The sequence below is a fragment of the Hyperolius riggenbachi genome, chromosome 6 (genome assembly GCF_040937935.1).
Source record: "Hyperolius riggenbachi isolate aHypRig1 chromosome 6, aHypRig1.pri, whole genome shotgun sequence".
In the NCBI taxonomy this organism is placed as follows: domain Eukaryota; kingdom Metazoa; phylum Chordata; class Amphibia; order Anura; family Hyperoliidae; genus Hyperolius; species Hyperolius riggenbachi.
In genome coordinates this window covers 137,331,915-137,350,816 of record NC_090651.1, presented here as the reverse complement: position 1 = coordinate 137,350,816, position 18,902 = coordinate 137,331,915, and the positions used below count along the sequence as shown (strand labels likewise).

The 18,902-nt window shown below is 46.8% G+C and overlaps 1 protein-coding gene across 12 annotated transcripts in view; it reads right to left on the bottom strand.

Annotated features, from left to right (window-relative positions):
- Nucleotides 1-17,021, bottom strand: part of LOC137521131 (leukocyte tyrosine kinase receptor-like) — a 353,345-nt gene extending 336,324 nt beyond the window's left edge. For all 12 annotated transcript variants that reach the window (XR_011022052.1, XR_011022054.1, XM_068239973.1 and 9 more), the window contains exons 1-2: nucleotides 16,836-17,021; nucleotides 12,012-12,105 (exon numbers count right to left, since the gene is read on the bottom strand). Coding sequence is in view for 10 of the 12 variants with exons in the window: in XM_068239973.1 (XP_068096074.1) it covers nucleotides 12,012-12,099 (88 nt within the window). In the remaining 2 variants the exon portion in view is untranslated. The remainder of the gene's footprint in view (nucleotides 1-12,011; nucleotides 12,106-16,835) is intronic.
- Nucleotides 17,022-18,902: the final 1,881 nt, after the last annotated feature.

Here is an 18,902-nt window from a genome sequence, read left to right as displayed (position 1 = left end):
TCTCGGATGTGATCATGCGATCTGATTTTTTTAAAGATCAAACTGTATAGAAAACCACCCAGTATGTGGCGAAAATCAACATAAGACAATTCTATGATTAATTGGTATACAGAATTTTGTCTATATGAATGTTTGATTTTACAATCGAAACTGAAGAGAGAAAGCACACTAATAAATCAGTTTATGGGAACAATCAATAATTACCCACCGATTACTTGTGATCATTAGATTTGCTGGGATCATATCTAAGTAAAATATTGTACCGTTAATGGGCACCTTTAGAGGACACAAACAGGAAGTGCAATATCTGAGGAATGGGATCTGACAGAGACAAAGTAAAGGTAAGTAGCTAATCATGCTACAGAGAAGAACATACAAACAATTTTTATTTAAAGTAAACCTAAAGCTTAAAAAAAAAAAAAAAAAAAAAAAAAAACCTCATACTTACCTCAGTAGGGGGGGAAGCCTCTGGATCCTGATGTTTATGACACCTTTGCTGCCAGCTGTGTCCCTCTTCCTCTGCATGGCCACGCTCCCCTCAGTGTACGAGCAGGGGCACATGGACGGCCATGCCTGTGCAGTAGCACAAAGCTGTGCATGCACGAAGATAAAAGCTGTGCATAAGTGGCTCCGTGATACTGCATAGGCGCCGGAAGTACTGTGAGCCTGCACCTACGTACACAACTACAGGCACCTGCGTACATGGAGGGGAGCACAGCCGAAAGGCTGTAGGAGAGGGCCTTTGGAAGATCAGGAAAGCCTCAGAACCATCTAGAGCAGGGGTGCCCAATAGGTGGATCACGATCTACCGGTAGATCGCTACTGCCCATTTGGTAGATCGCGGCCATTTGCCCGCGTCACATTAAATTTTGAGGTCGGCAGCTGTCAGATTCTGCTGCCGGTCAATCGGAGGAGGCAGAGAGGATAGGTAGCCAATAGGAGAAAGGCGGTGGAGGAAGCCGCAACGTCATAGCTGGGGCGGCGCTGGGCACACTGCATCCACGCACGTTGCCTGCCACCCCCTTCACCCAAGCATTCCTTTATCCGCCCATTTGCACTCCAACCGCGGCTGAAGGAGGGGAGACCAGGACAAGCCCCAGACACCCCGCTGGAACTGGAGGGAGGTAAGTGGCCCAGACCCCTGCACCTAGCTATATATACACTGAAGGCACCTACACCTAACCATGCTGTACCTGGCTACCTATACAGAAGGCCACTACACCTAGCTATATATACTGAAGGCACCTACACCCAACCATGCTGTACCTGGCTACCTATACAGAAGGCCACTACACCTAGCTATATATACTGAAGGCACCGACACCCAACCATACTGTACCTGGCTACCCATACAAAAGGCCACTACACCTAGCTATATATACTGAAGGCACCGACACCTTACCATGCTGTACCTGACTACCTATACAGAAGGCCCCTACACCTAGCTATATATAATGAAGGCACCTAACTACACTATACCTAGCTATCTATACTGAAAGCACCTATACCTAGCTACCTAAATGTTGGTAGATCTCCTGGACTCGGCAAATTTTAGAGTAGCTCGTAAGCCGAAAAAGTGTTGGCACCCATGATCTAGAGCTTTCCCCCTACTGAGGTAAGTATCGAACTTGCGTTTTTTATGCGACTTCAGGTTTATTAAAAAAAAAAAAAAAAAATGGGGAAAAAATAAATAAATAAAGAAAAAGAAAAAAGGTGATCCAGAGTTCAGGACACTTTAGAAACAGCTATTGCCCCTTTTACAGTCCATTGCCCCGTGCTGGTCTGCTGATAGCAATGAAGCACTGAACCCCTTCCAGACAGTTTTGGTATTGTTTGGTTTCATTCAGGTCAGTAACAAAACAATGAAAGGAAGAGCCCTGTGTTACACTATTTATAATCACATCAGCCAGAGAGGCTCTTACTGGCCCTCAACTTGAAGAAACACTTACACTAGTCCTGGGGAATCTTTTGGGAGGGGGGGGGGGGGGGGATTCATACGTTCACTACTCGTTACAAATTCCAGCACCTCTTGGTTGATTTTGCATGGGTACGGCATATATACTAATGAGAAGAACTCCCACAGCAGCACTCCAAAGAACCTGTAACAGATTGGAAGTCTTAACTATACTTTTATGGCCTAAAGACTAATATTATGTAAAGCAAACTTGACCTATTTTTTCCTTGCTTAAAGTGGAGCCCGCTCCCCCACCATGTATGAGCAGGACAACTGTACTCTTACACAAAGATGAGCGCAGCCACAAACTTTCAGAGGGTCCCTGCAACTGTGATGGTCTCAAAGAAAATGAGGGAAGTTTCTGGAGAATCCAGTGGCTCACCTCTTCTTAGGTAAGTATCTCCAGTATTGGACATCTCCAGTGATCTTTGAGAATCCACAGGGAATAGCATAAGCGAAACCGTTAATGTGGACTGGATTTTTTAAAGATTGTCTTTAAAAAATCCAAAGGTTTTGGGACTGCAGTCACATTTTCCTTTTGAATAAACCTGGGTTATCCTGGAGTTACCACACACTGGGTCCGTATGGACAAGCCCTATAAGTACATAGACATACAAGCGTATCACTTGTTCAATATAAATTCTAAAATAGATGAACATGGAATCACATAGTTATGTGTTTTCCTCAGATGGGGTTACTGATATAGCTATACAGTGAAAGCTGCTAGATATGGAGGTCTTTGCTGATCCCCCACACTCCTGGCGTCGCCTATCAGAGTATGGTGTAGCTATTCCATACAAAATGCACAATCAGACCCCACTGACACTGAAAGATGCACTCCAAAAAACTCCTATCATAAATGTAGGGGACTAGTAGCCCAGATATGGAGTTCTCAGTAGGTAACAGTGCATACATTCAGAATGGCAAAGGAGGTATATACAAAGTGGATCGTGCTCTATAGTACAAGTGCTGTAATATGAATCATTTATGATAGGAGTTTTTTGGAGTGCATCTTTCAGTGTCAGTGGGGTCTGATTGTGCATTTTGTATGGAATAGCTACACCATACTCTGATAGGCGACGCCAGGAGTGTGGGGGATCAGCAAAGACCTCCATATCTAGCAGCTTTCACTGTATAGCTGTATCAGTAACCCCATCTGAGGAAAACACATAACTATGTGATTCCATGTTCATCTATTTTAGAATTTATATTGAACAAGTGATACGCTTGTATGTCTATGTACTTATAGGGCTTGTCCATACGGACCCAGTGTGTGGTATACTTTTCCCTGGTACTTTTCTCGGCTAGTGTTTGTTATCCTGGAGTTATTAAGGAAAAAAATTCCTTCTAGTGAGGATGCTGAATGCAGCTTCATTTAATAACCACTAATACACACACACACACACACACACACACACACACACACACCTTAGCAGCTTTCACTATGATCTGATATGTCACAGGTGGTGGCAGAAAATCCTAACCACTTAATGGCAGACAGTCAAAGTCCTAGTTATAGCTGTGTTTAGAAAAAGAAGCGTTAGTAGTCAGGGCCAGCGCTACAATACAGGCAAGTGGGGCAATTGCCCCCAGGCCCCAGAGTCCATAAGGGCCCCCCAAGCAAGTGGATCTTGGTCAGCCGCAGATATGCGGCATAAGTTGTGTGGGTAAAGGAGGGTAGCCAGCAGCAGGCAGGAGCTCCCCGAGTGCTCTCCTCCCAATGTGCTGTGCGGTGGGCAGAGCAACAGAAGGGTCCCTGAGGGTACTACTCACCAGGGCCGTGCAGAGGCTCCTTAAGTGGGGGGTGCTCAAATTTTAAAAAAGGGGCCCTATTTCAAACGTGATGATCGTAATCTGGTAATTATGATGACTACATTTTCACAATTACATCTATGCATAAATTACGATTCTGAAATTATTATTATTATTATTATTGTTTTATAAAGCTCCAACATATTCCCTGGCGCTGAAATTCAATTGATTTTGTGTAATCCATTCATATCATATCAGCAGTTAATAGCAAAGCCCCCATACGTGCTGCCATCACCAGAATTGCTTTCACATCTCCCCCCAAGAAAGCAGCAAGTGGGCCTCTGAATATTTCTACCACCCTCCCTCCCCATTCTTTCCAAAGCAGCAATTGGCTTTAGCTGTGCTCAGACAGTATTTTGGGCGCCGTCAAAAGACTGAGGCCAAATTACTATAAAACAAAACAATAACATTTATATTGAGCTTTTCTCCTGTCCGACCAAAGCGCTTGAGCTGCAGCCACTAGAGGGCACTCAGTAGGCAGTAGCAGTGTTGCTGAGTCTGGCCCAAGGGCTCCTTACTAAATAGGTTCTGGCTTACTGGACAGGAGGAGCAAAGATTTGAACCCTAGTCTCCTGTGTCAGAGGCACAACCAGTACACTATTCAGCCACAGCAACAGCTGGCAGGCAAATTACGTCTTACCCCAAAGACGTGGTAAAAACAGGAAGATCTTTAGGCTCTGTGACTCTATCCCTGGCCTGCAGATCTGACAGCGGCGGGCAGCTGCCAGCCAGGGTTGCCAACCAAATTTTTACTGCCAACCAAATTTTAACTGACAAAAGACCCAAAAAACACAATTTTTTGGACCAACAGGAGTCAGAGGCAAAATATTAAGGAGAGTTGAAGGTGGAATTAAACTGTACATTATTATAATGTTTATTATTCCTTAGTATTTATATGGCATTGGCATCTCCTGCAGCACATTACAGAGTACATAGTCCTGTCACTGACTGTCCTCAGAGGTGCTCACAATCTAATCCTACTATAGTCATAGTGTAATGTCCTACCAGATTATTATTATTATTATGTAATTATATAGCACTGATATCTTCTGCAGCACTTTACAGAGTACATAGTCATGTCACTGACTGTTCTCAGAGGAGCTCACAATGTAATCCTACCCTAGTCTAATGTCCAACCATATAATTAATATGTATTTTTGTAGCTCTGACATTTTCTGCAGCACTGTACAGAGTACATAGCCATATCACTGACTGCCATCAGAGAAGCTCACAATCTAATCCTACCATAGTTATAGTGTAATGTCCTACCATATTATTATTATGTATTTATATAGCACTGACATCTTCTGCAGCACATTACAGAGTACAGAGTCATGTCACTGACTCATCAGAGAAGCTCACAATCTAATCCTACCATAGCTATAGTCTAATGTAAGGTCACAGTACCCCATGAGATAGAAGAATCCATTAGGGGAAGAGGGGGTCACTAGTAATGGAAGTACAGTAGTAGATGAGTAGAGCTGGGGTCTCAGGCCTGCAGAGACCTCCCCTCCAGTTTTGTTAAATTACCAGACTACACAGGACCATGCTCCAGCCAGGGCACTATTTATTCTGTATACTGTGCTCATGTGGATTTCCTATGGGCATTGCTGACCCACTGGCAAATAATTAAAAACTGGAATGCTGATTTATTTCCCCGGCACCTTCCAATACATTTACTGGCCAGATGCATCAGCCGAAGAGACCGTGGAGTGAGGAATTATAGGAGATAATACTGCTCTCCTCAGGCTCATTGTCCCAGGAAATCCCTGACCTCAGTGTCATGTGAGGTGGGCACAGGGCACATACCTGCAGGAATGAGGATAACATTGTTGGTAGGACTAGTGGGGGCCATCCAAGCAGTGACATCACCCAGCAGACTGTGACTACATCTGCCAGGTGCAGCCTGTGATGTCACACGGAACATGGCCTGACTTCCCATTCCACGGGGACGAGCTGCAGTGACAGCTGCACACCTCTCAACTTTTGAAGCCAGCAAAGAGGCACATTAACATATGCCCCTGCCACACCTTTAGCCATGCCTTAATTGTACATATGGTGTACCACACCCTGGCATCTTATGGCCACCTTTCCTCCCACATAAAGTAAACCCTGGTGTCTGGTGGTCCTCTCTTGCTAGTTAGAACCAATTCTACAGATGGTACACTTCACCATTCGAGATATGTGATGCAGGGAAGGGTAACTTTCATCCACAAAAGTTTGGAATTTAACTGTGGGATTTTAATAAGATCACCAACACTCATGATCTCCCCCAAACAAAGGAGGCTCCCATAACTACAAAAAACTAAGCTGTAAAAATACCCACTGCAACCAGAGTTGCCACAGCCTATGGAACGCTTTCAGTCAAAACACTGTCTGAGTAGCTAGTAATGTCCCTACCTGCAAAGCACCCACCAGGGAAAGCAACTGCACTGACAGCAGATGGAGAGGGCAGAGAGAACACATGGACGCTGGAGATGGGAGGAGCTGATTGGCTGCTGGTCTCTGCTCTCTGGTTAGCTAGCCGGACTGCACTTGCACATTGAAGCTGAATGCTTTTGTTTGATCTGCCCTGTGCAGTGTGTTTTATCAACAGGGAAGACGTGTGAGCTTATCAGTTTGTACAAACAAATTTCCACAGATATATACAGTCTCATATCGTGACACTCTCCTTCTAGCATTCCTTCCATGTGCATTTGGGATGTACAGTGAGTGAGTGTAGCTGTTCCGAGGATGCAAGCAAGGAGGGAAGAAGGAGGGCGGAGCATCCACACAGCTCTGACCAATCACAGAGCCACAATTTGGTGCTGACTGGGGAAAAAGAGACGGGCACTGGGGGACAGTGCAGAGCTGGCCTCAACATTAAAACAATGTCAATTTTTAAGTACATGTGTCCAAATAACGCTTGGCAACCTTGCTGCCGGCCATTAAGTACTTTCCAGGCACTACAAAAAGGAAGTTCAGTGTGAAGGGGCCACATTAGTGGATCTTACAAAAAGGGGGGTGCTGGAGCATCCTCAGCACCCCCCTCTGCACGTGCCTGCTACTCACCTGTCAGCGTCTTTGGGAAGTCCAGAAAGTCTTCTCCACTTCTTTCAGTCACAGCGTCTCCTCTCTGCTACTATCTAGTGGCGCCTCAGTACTGCACCACTGGAGGATTCTGAGAAGAGACGCCGTGACTGTGTGAAGTGGAGAAACCTTTCTAGACTTCCCAACGACGCTGATAGAGGAGTAGTATCCTGGTCCTTTTGTTGCGATGCCCACCACACTGCATATGAGGAGGCGGCAACTCAATCCAGGGGACACCTCTAGCTATCTTGATCGGGGGCTAACTAATCATGTGGGGGGCACATCTGGATACCTCTATTGAAGGGGGGCTACCTATTTATGGGGGCACATCTAGTTATTTACACTGGGGGGGGGGGGACTACCTAATCATGAGGGCACATCTAGCTATCTATTCTGAGAGGGGGGCTGCCTAATCCTGGGGGGCACATCCATCTATATTGGGGGAAGGGGGGCTACCTAATCATGTGTGGATGGGGACACATCTGGCTAACTCTACTGGAGGGGGAGGCTATCTATTTATGGGGCACATCTATCTATACTGGAGGGCTACCCAATCATGGGGGCACATCTAGCTATCTATTTTGGGCTACCTAATCCTGGGGAACACTACTGGCCATCTATACTGGAGGAGGGGGGGGGCTACCTAACACTGGGGAGCACAGCTGGCCAGTCTGATGGAGACGGGGGGGGGGGGGGTCATCAGTGGTTGGGGAAGGAGGAGGGGTCAAGGCCCCCCCCCCCCAAGTTACTTTTGCACTGGGGCCCCATTGGAGCTAGAACCGGCCCTGTGGGTAGTGAATAAATGACAGTGTATTAGTTACCAGGAGTCGGTCTTGGAGGTAAATATTCCTTCTACAAAGGCTTCAGGTGGCATCCACTTAAAGTGGACCCAAATTAAAAATATAAGATTTCAGAAAAAAAATCTATTTTCTAAATAATAATAATAAATAGCAGCCTTTTTTCAGCTGCATGATGACAAATATAAAATATTTTACATTTATTGGAGGAACCCCTCCCTTCCTTCCAAATTGCCAGGGAAAAAAATGGCAAACTGGTGGAGTAGGTGGTGTCCGGCAATGGAGGAATTGCTAATGGCTGCCCCCAGTATAATCCTAGTTGAAAAGAGAAGGGTGAAAAGCATGCACTGAAATGCTCATAGGTTTGAAGGAGTGTTTATTTATCTTTGTATGTGTCAGAGTGGTGCAACTAAATATTTTTAATAAAAAAAAAATTGTTTGGTTTGGGTCCGCTTTAACAGGCACTCCCTTTCGAGAGTAACTTGCTCTAAAGGAAAAAAAAACAAACAAAAAAAAAAAACAACCACACATCTTACGCATTTTCTGAGAGGGACAGCGAGATGGAAAAAATACTCCAGACAGAGCATTATAAAAAGGTTACATGGTACAATACAAAAAGACAGGCAGTTATGTAATTAGCTTTTCTCTTAAAGGGAAACCGAGGTGAGAGTGATATGGGGGCTGCCAAATGTATTTCTCTGTAAACAATGCCACTTGCCTGGCAGTCCTGTTGCTCTTCTGGCATACGTAGTATCTTGAGTCAAAACTCTGAAACAAGCATATGGCTAATCCAGTAAAACCTGAGTCAGAGTACCTGATCTGCTGCATGTTTGTTCAGCGTCTATGGCTAAAATATTAAAGACACGGGACCAGGAAGACTGCCAGGCTACTGGTTTTGTTTTAAAAGGAAATAAATATGGCAGCCTCCATATCTTTTTGCAAAAGAGATATATCTTTATCTTATCCACAGATTAACTTTTTAGCAACTAGAAATTGCCCCAGAGGCTTCCCATGTCATCCTCAACCCCACCGCTGACCAGGGTCCTCTTTAGGCCCACACTTCCCTCCATGTACGAGTATGCACCTGTTTCATACTTGTGTTTACAAGCCCTAGTGGTAATAGTTATAAATCAGGATGGTACCACAGCGTAATACTCAGACTTTAGATTCTTACCTGTAAATGTCACATGCCATTCCAAAGTCAACTAGTTTGGCCACACGTCCACTGCTGGTGTGAGTCAGAAGGCAGTTTCGGGCCGCAATATCCCTTGTGGACAACAAAACCAGGTAAGTGCACTATGTAAAGGACTTTCAATCAGTTTCTCAGTTTCTCTGACATAACTGTATAGCTATTTACTTAAAGAGACACTGAAGTGGAAAAAAAAATATATGTGTAGTACAGCTAAGAAATAAAACATTAGGAGCAGAGATATGTGTCTAATATTGTTTCCAATACAGGAAGAGTTAAGAAACTCCTGTTATCTATGCAAAAAAGCCACTGAGCTCCAAGACTTTCAAAGACGCAGAGAGCTCCTCTTCTGAAGTTGTTATCTCAAGTGTCAGTCACTATTTTCTTTTTCTCTGCCAGAAGCCAGGTCAAAAGTTTGCTGGGCTGCTCTGTAAAAGCATTTAGAATGCTGAGTAGTGTATAAACTGCAAATTATACAATAAACTGAGAATGATAGAATGTTATAAAAACACTATAAAAACTGAAAGTAAAAATATGAGAATATTTTCTTTGCTTCTAATGTTCTAGTAATTATCCATACTACACAACCAATTCATTATATTACAATTTTTTTCCGCTTCAGTGTCTCTTTAAGAGGCCTGGCTGAATCTGGGGCCTAAGGCCGTATACTATATGCTTTAAAGGAGTTATCAGGCAATTATAAAGCAAAATAAGTGCTACTTACCGGGGGCTTTGTCCAGCCCCAAGCTCCCAGCATGTCCCTCGCTGCAACTCCTGTGAGGTAAATCTCGGCCTGAACTCTGTGTGATATAAACTTTGATGTCTGGCTTACCTACGACTACCCTTTTTCTGTACACTTTTAAATACTAAATAAATCCCAATTGATCGTCTTTAACCAAGTGAGGTGGTGGGTCCACGTATTATCAACCATATCGGTGGCCAATGTGGTTTGCATAGGCTGAGTGACCACTATTGAGCATGACCTGATGGTGATAAGTGGAAAAGTGTGATGGAGTGCTCCCCTCCTGTCTTTATGGTTTTAATTGGAGTTTTAATAGGGGATATCAAGCGGTTTTGTATTGCATATATTTGATAAGCACATGTAGAGCCTCCTGATTCAGTTACTATATTATAGTGGTTTCAAATTACAGAAGGGGGGTAGTTTACTACATCTGAAACCTAGCAGTTCAAGACAGGGCTGTGGAGTCGGAGTTGGAGTCTGAGTCGTGGTTTCAGAAACTGAGGAGTCAGGAGTCGCATGATTTTTGTACAAAATCCACAGCCCTGTTAAGTATTAGACTAAGGAGTCGGAGTCGAGGAGTCGGAGTCTGTGCAATTTTGGGTACCCGGAGTTGGAGTGGGAGTCGTGGTTTCAGAAACGGTGGAGTCGGAGTTGGAAGATTTTTGTACCGACTCCACAGCCCTGGTTCAAGAGGGTGCCGTCCACCCAATCACGTTAGCAGAATTTCCCTATGAGGTTTTCTGCTGGGTCCCTTAAAGTGAACCTAAAGTCAAATAAAAAAAAAATAAAAAAAAAAAAAAGATTAACTCACCTGGGGTTTCCCTCAGCCCCCTGCAGCCAATCGGTGCCCTCGCAGCCCCGCTCCGATGGTCCAGGACCCGCCGGTGAACACTTCCGGTTTGGCCGTCACCGGCCGACAGGCATGGGAACGCGAGTGATTCTTCGCGTTCCCAGCCTGTATATCGCCCCCTATGCTGCTATTGCGGACCATCGGCGCGGGGCTGCGAGGGCACCGATCGGCTGCAGGGGGCTGAGGGAAGCCCCAGGTGAGTTAATCTCATTATTTTACTTGACTTTAGGTTTACAGTAAAGGTAACCTTAAGTCAAAAATAAAAAATGAGTTTTATTCACCTGGGGCTTCCCTCAGCCCCCTGCAGCTGATCGGTACCCACGTAGAGTCGATCTGATGCTCCTGGACCGGCGGTTACTTCCGGGCTGGGAACGCGAGTGATTCTTTGCGTTCCCAGCTACAATAGCACCCTTCCTTGCCGCAATAGCAGTATAGGGGGTGCTATTGTAGCTGGGAACGCGAAGAATCACTCGCGTTCCCAGCTTGACGGCTGTGACGGCGAAACTGGAAGTAGGTCCAGGAGCATCAGAGCGACTCTACGTGGGTACCGATCAGCTGCAGAGGGCTGAGGGAAGCCCCAGGTGAGTAAAACTCATTTTTTATTTTTGACTTAAGGTTACCTTTAACCCCCCTGGCGGTAAAAAAATTCAGCCAGGAGGGAGCGCAGCAGTCTTTTTTTTTTTTTCTTATATCATGTAGCGAGCCCAGGGGAGGGGGGCCAGGCGTGACGGATACCGGCGATCGAGCGCGGGGCGGCGGCGATCGGTGTGCTGACGCAGCTAGCAAAGTGCTAGCTGCGTCCAGCAAAAAAAAAAATTAAACAAATCGGCCCAGCAGGGCCGGAGAAAACCTCCTGCGCGGCTTACCCCGAACTACCGCCGGGGTTACCGCCAAGGAGGTTAAACAAGGTGCTATTGCTCAGAGGGGAGCAAAGACCTGGACTTCAAGAGAGTACTGGGCAACGGGGAAGATCTGGAGGAGGACATGGGAAAACTCTGCAGGATCCATAGACTTCCCTCTTTATAGGTAAGTATCTGTGCTTTAGGTCACAATCCCATCAATGCGGCAAAGATGGAGGCCCGAGCATTTGCAGCAATATCTACAATATGAATAAAAGTTAGTACAAAGGATTTGTTCCCCCATTAAAGGATACCACAACCGAAGGGTTGTGGTAAAAATGATTGCAGCATGATTAGCATGTGACGCTCGGTGTAATGGAGCGCACACGCAGCACAGAGGGGTCAGCGTGCTTCTGAGTCTCGCACTGTGCGCTGGCCAGAAGTGAAGGGGGAAGGACATACTGCGCACACAGGGCGCAGTATGTCCGGGGCAAAGTTCAGTAAAGTCGCCGCACACCGGCATGTATAGAGTGAGAACGGCGGCAGATGGAGGGGGGCAGGAGGATGAGCAGGTATGTGCTGATTACTACCTACACAGTGCTGCAATCATTTTTACCACAACCCTTCGGTTGTGGTATCCTTTATCAATGCTCACCAAGTTTTGCAAATCAGGCCCACAGTGACTGAACAAAAAATAAATAAATAAAAATCCATCCAATGAGAAGTGGCAGTGGGTAAAAAGCAGTGCACCATACTTACCAAGCGATCCCTCACCAGGCGTCATGGTCAAGCTGTCGAAGGCCACCACTGCGCTGGGACTGGTCACCACAGGCTCTTCTTTCTTCATCCAGACCTGGGCAAATGATAGGTGGTGAGTCCAGAAAGCAGTTAATGTCCATGCTAAAGCCTGGTACACACACATGCAATTTTGATTGGCCAATTTTACTACTTCCATGTGGTATAAGAGCTTACCTGCACAATCTGTTCATACACAGTGTTCTCCCCAGGCCTAATTAGGTGGGCGGGCCGCCCGGGTGTTTTAAATCCCCGCCCGGCTGCCAAAAGTCAGGCAGGACTTTTTTTTAATACAAGCGCCGTAAGAGGGCTGCGTGACACACAGGCACTCTGGCCCTTCTATCCACTTTCCTTCCCACAGCACTATCTCCTTTTTACAGGATGGAGGCGGGGGGGGGGGGGGGGGGGCTTACTGGACATTCAGGGCGCATTGTGTATCTGTGCTGCAGGAGCCGGCTACGGGACGGCTACCCACATAGACTTGAAGTCGGCTGCAGTACCGGATCAGCTGAGCCCTGGGATGGCTACTGACACATGGAGGGACCAGAAGATGCACCTCAGCATCAAGGACAGCAAGGGAAGTCGACCACCAGCTGCACCGGGCTCCCAGCTTCAAGCACGAGACGCCAGAACACCGCTCATTGCAACCATGCAGTCGCACCACTTGGCTGCCAGGACGCAAGCTGGGGAAGTCGGAGGCTCGCTTGGGAAACAACACTGAGCCTCAGCAGCTGAGTGGCCGCCACACACGTTGTTGCGACCGCGGGCCCAGGAACCTCACTGCCTCACTCTGGCCACCCACGTGCCCAGCCCTCCGCATCGGAAATACATTGCTACTGTTTCCAGGTATGCAAGACCCCACCTGACGCCATTCAGTGTGTGAAAGTGGGAACAGACCGTACCATTAGCACCGACTCCCCCTGTCTGCTGCGTAGAAGAAGAATCCTCTGGCTAGTAATAAAGGTGCAGTTATTAGGAATATCTAGAATAATTGATTGTGCTGACAGCTGGGATCAGAGGCGCGCCGGGGCCCAGGGGGAGCAGGTCTGTGGCCTTTGCTTCAGCCAGACCCAGGGGGAAGGGAGAGGTCACCCAGCAAACCATCCAAAAGGTTTAATCATCTTATTCGAAGGGGGAGGGAACACCTGCAGCCTCTCATCTTACAGCCCCCGTGTATCATCATGCAACCCCCATGTGTCACGGTCACCATGCAGTCCCTCATCATACAGCCCCCCAGTGTCAACATCATCCATGTGTCACCGACTCACCATGCAACCCCTTATCATGCAGCCTCCATGTGTCATCGTGCAACCCCCATGTCACACCATGCAGCCCCCATGTGTCATCATGCAGCTGTCGCTGTGCAGACCCTCCTGTGTCGCTGTGCAGACCCTCCTGTGTCATCATGCATGACAAATCATGTGCATGATGGATGGGGCATATATGAGAGCATGCTGCATCATTAGGTTAATATCTGTCCATATGTAGCAGGACGTATATCTGTCATCAGGTGTATATTTATATCAGTATATACATCCACATCCCATATATAAATTTATAATATATAATGCACTGGCACACCTATCCATTGCTGGGCACTGAGCTCTGCACAGGTGCCATGGCTGGAGCTAGGCCCTTCACTGTTGAATTTTCTGGGGCCCTTCCGGCCCCTCGGCTGCTGGGCCCTGCTCCACCTGCATCTCACGCTAGCGCCCTGGTCCTACTTACTATGATGTCGAACAGCTGCAAGCCAGCCAAACTGACCACAACCACAATCCCATGGGGTCAAACTCTCACTTTTGCTGTCTTTCACCTTCTCTCTCTTCTTGCTCTAACTTTCCTCTCCTCCCTTTCTTCTCCTGCTCTGCTCTTTCCTCTCTTCTCTAAAAGTACCACAATATACTACACTGCTCTGTGCTCAGTAATGTGCCCCAGTATATTACAATGCACTATATTGACCTTAGGGCCCTTTTCCACTAGCTGCGATCCGCTTCAGAAAGCGTATCGCAGCAGTTTTGCAGATCACAATGAGAACCATGATAACATGTTAATCGCCGTGCTCCTTTCCCACTAGCATTCGTCGTTTTTTTCTGAATCGCAATTCGTGGGCGATCGTGCTCCGTTCCCGGCAGCTATATGTTGCAATTGCGGGTAGTGGAAATTGTAGGTTTCGCGATTGCATTTCCTAGTGTAAAAGGGACCTTACTTCCCCACCCGGCTACTGTGTCATGCCACCCGGCTGAAAAGAATTTCTGGGGAGAACACTGCATACAATCCACAATCTGTTGACCTTCCTACTACATGGAGGTAGTAAAATTGGACAGTGATCTGCCAATCAAAATAGCATGTGTGTATGCACCCTAAGTTGCAGTGGATGAGGTGGGGGCTGCAGAAGCTATGTGCCGACTCAGACTGCTGGTGTGTCGGTATGCCCTAGATAGTTGGCTTCTCCTAAATGCCATAACATAACCATATTGTGTCACAGTGAGTAGAACAACTGGTGCACTCAACCACCTTACAGTTGCCATGTGCCTCGATCGATACAGCAGCTCCCAGGATCATCAATGGAATCAAAAGCAAAGGATCGGCACTGTTGTCCTGTTCTTTTGATAACATATTGTGACATCACGCTTGCTCCATGTTACTCCTGCACATTCGCAAAAGAACTTTCAGTCTCTGAAATAGCCGATTATCAGCTGATTTCAGGGACATGAGCATTTGCCCTACATTTTGTGCTGCCCTGCCTGGAAACCACACCTTAAGCTGTCTAAAGGTCTGCACCATTCTCTGTACGGATTGTAGAATTCTGCAGACGGACTGCTCCTTTCTGCGTACGCGCTGCCCATTCTCTGTACGGACTGCACCTTTACTTCAGTGCCACAGCAAGCAATAGAGCACTATGTATGGAGAATGCTGCACTCCAAACAAGGAATGGTACAGTCCTTTATGCAGCTTTCAATGTGGCCTGCTGGCAGTGCAGCGCAAAATTACAGGGCAAATGCGCATGTCTCCAAAACCAGCTGATAATCAGCTGTTTCAGACACTGCAAGTTCTATTGCACACGACTAACATGTTGCTAGCGTGATGACGCAATACACTTACAATCTTCTAGGACATACCAAGGAGGTAAGCTGAAGGGCAAAGGGCTTGAACATTTGGGCCAGTGTGCAGACACAGGGACATACATACAGCACCAGTAGCATTGAAGAGGGCAGCAGCAGTGACATACTGAGGGGCAGACCAGTGTTACAATGCCTAGCTTTAGGTAACAAGATGATGGCTGCAGCAGCTTTGCTCGAATTATAATCATGCTGCCAGAAAGAAGGCAGTAATGCCTAGAGATGGGGATGGAGCCTCCTACTAGGCAACAATAGGGAGGGGAGAAGCAGCCACATTCTAAGGGGCAGGCCAGAGGAGTACATTTTAAATCGGCGCCGGTAGACTTGGGCGCAGGATACAGCGGTATATGGCGGATCCTGCTTCTGCACAAGTTTTTAATTTCTATTCCCCCTCCAGGCCGCCATGGATAGTGGGGGAATGAACTAATTCGGCTTCCAGCGATTGCTGGAGGACGAATTATTGTATTTTTTAAGCAACCCCGGCTCCGTCTTCTGACGGAGCCGACGTTACTCACTGAGCGCTGCAATAGGAGTGATTCCTATTGTAGTCTATGGAGGCGCCGGCTGCGCTCAAATCTAGCAGCGCTAAAAAGCACTGCTCCGAGGCCAGAGTACTCTAAACAGTTGGGCCCTGTGTACATCACATTAAAGTAGAGGGAGGGGCAAAGTAACAGGTAAAGTAAAAGGTGGCCACTAACAATCTAAATTCTAGTGAAAAATCGTTCAAGCGATCAATAAATTCTAATTGGAAAAGAAAATTGTTCACTACACCATCAACAGACCAATCTTTGCTTCCTATCACAACCAACAAGAAAAGCCAAATTTTGATTTGACAAACATCCAATCGGACAACTGATTTTTTTTTATTTTTTTTTATAATTGTTTGTAATCGAATGTGCCCATCAACAGATTATTTACAACCAATCCAATCAGAATGTCTGAGAGCTCAAACAATGTTTCCACTACAAATTGGATAGTTAGTGGCCTCCTTAGGGTGGAGCAGTGCTTTTCAGCGCTGCTATATTTGGGCGCAGCCGGCGCCTCCATAGACTTCAATAGGAATCATTCCTATTGAAGCGCTCAGTGAGTAACATCGGCTCCGTCAGAAGACAGAGCCGAAGTTGCTTAAAAACATAATAATTCGGCCTCCAGCAATCACTGGAAGCCGAATTATTTCATTCCCCCACTATCCATGTCGGCCTGGAGGGGGAATAGTAATTAAATCGGCCCGGACTTGTGCAGAAGCAGGATCAGCCATATACCGCTGTATCCTGCGCCCAAGTCTACCGGCGCCGATTTCAAATGTACGCTCCTTAGGGTGCATACACACATCCAAAATTGATTTGCCAATCACAAGCCACTTTTACTGCCTCCATGTAACATGAGGGCCAACAGACTTTGAATGCTAAACACAGATTATGCAAGTAAGCTCAGAGTCACATACCACATGGCAGTGGTAAAATTGGAGTGTGGGTAGGCATGTGCACGCCTGAATACATAACTGCATGATGCACCTGCAGCAGTATATACAGCACGGCGCACTCCCTCATCTTTCCCTGTTGCACATAATGCCTCCCCTCCATCCACTAGCATGGCACAGCAATAGCAGATGGAGCAGTGGTCACGTGTCACTGCAGGTGCCATCCTCAGCGGTACACGTGAGGCCCACCTGCGTCACAGTAACAGCTATGACGTCATCCTGGCACGCGACCGACCTCCTCGCAGACAGAGCAGCAGCAACGGCGGAGACAGACGTGCAACCCTCTCTCCGTATCCCCGACAGCTAGGAGCTCTCAGTCAGGCCCGACATACACCGGCTCCAGGAACAAGCAGCCATAGAGACCGGCTGTCCTGATAGTAGAGACGGCTACATCCCGGAGCTCCCCCTAGCGGCCGCTCGTAGAAATGACACTGTGAAGGTAAAATAGATGCCATAGAATTAGATTTCTGAGAGCAGAAATCAGTTTCTGGCGGTTTGACGCTCATCCTGGGCTGATATTACTTAAAAAAAAAACGGATGTAAATTCCTTGTGGTAGCAATAATACGTGATCAGTCATTTCCAGGGCCAGACTTTGTCCTGAGCAGCCAGACATTGGCCAAAATGTTCCCCTGCTGCCGCTGCAAAGCCCCGCCTCCAAATCGAAAAGCATTCCCGCCCCCCATTTGGTCGCGATAAGCCCCGTCCCCTTCCGTTTTAAGCTGGCCACTAATGATCCAATCTTACCATTTCTATATAATATAAGGTAACTGTCTAACGTATCCATTCAGTATATTCACTCACTTTACCCTTATACTACATAGATTTGGTAAGATTGGATGAAAAAGATTGGATCATTAGTGGCCACCATTAAGCTCCGCCTTCACAGCCTTTTGCATATGTGCAGGGGCGTAGCAATAGGGGGTGCAGAGGTAGCGACCGCATCGGGGCCCTTGGGCCAGAGGGGCCCCGAAGGGCTCAATCTCAACTACAGTATTAGCTCTCAATTGGTCCTGTGCTCATAGTAATCACTTCTACAGATACTTTGAATAGTGGTAAACATTGACAAACTGTTCCCCATCCCCTTCTTGCACCTCTGACACTGTAGTTGACAGTGGCAGGTTTTGGTGCGCCGTATCAATTGTTATGTATAGAGTGCATGGGGGGCCCCATTGTAAAACTTGCATCGGGGCCCACAGCTCCTTAGCTACGCCACTGCATATGTGCAGTAGGCTGCGAACCTGGCGAAGTATGTTAAAGGGCAACTGAAGCAAGAGAGATATGGAGGCTGCCATATTTATGATCCTCTGCCTCTAATACTTTCAGCAGTAGCCCCTGAACAAGCATGCCGCAGATCAGGTGTTTGTGACATTATTGTCACATCTGACAGATTAGCTCCATGCTTGTTTCTGGTGCTATTTAGACACTACAGCATCCTAATACATCAGCAGGGCTGCCAAGCAACTGGTATGATTTAAAAGGAAATAAATATCGCAGCCTCCATTTACCTCTTGCTTTAGTTGCCCTTTAACTCAAATGAAGGAGAAAAAAAAAAAATAAGAAGGCTTTTCAGTAACCTGGTACTTTTACCAACTCACTGCAGTCACCTGTGCCTTTGACATCCTAAAACGATGCTCCAGTCACCCCCAGCGGCTAAGTTTCATTGCCGAGCCAATGCGCCTGCATGGCCCTAGACACGCATTCTCGCTCACGTCACCAACCCCGATTTCTCTTATTGCGCATGCGCAGGACAGCGATGTGAGCGAGAGCGCAGATGAGCAGGCAGGGCCACGCAGGTGCAATAGCTTGGCGACTGGCCAGTCACCGAAAACGAAACTTAGCTGCTGCAGGGGATTGGAGCATTGCTCCAGCATGTTGAGGGCACACGGCCACTGCGGGATGCTGGTAAAAGCCCCAGGTAAATAAAACTATTTTGAGATAAGGTTCCCTTCAAAGCGGAACTGAAAGCTGAAAAAAAAAGTTTCACTTTAAAAGCTTGGGCGCTTTTGGGATTTTTTAAGCGCGCTTTTGGGATTTTTTTAAGCGCAAACAATTTTCAAAATCGCCCTAAAAGCTTTTGTGCAATTATTCCATATGAGAGTGTTCACATATGAGCGGTTTGATTCCAATCCGCTCACCAAAGCGATGCCTGTACCATTTTTAGGGCGATTTGCCTCAATGGAAGGTATAGGGAAATTGCAAAGCGCTTGAAAACACGCTTTGTATAGTGATTTCCCGAGCGCTTTTAAGAATAAATA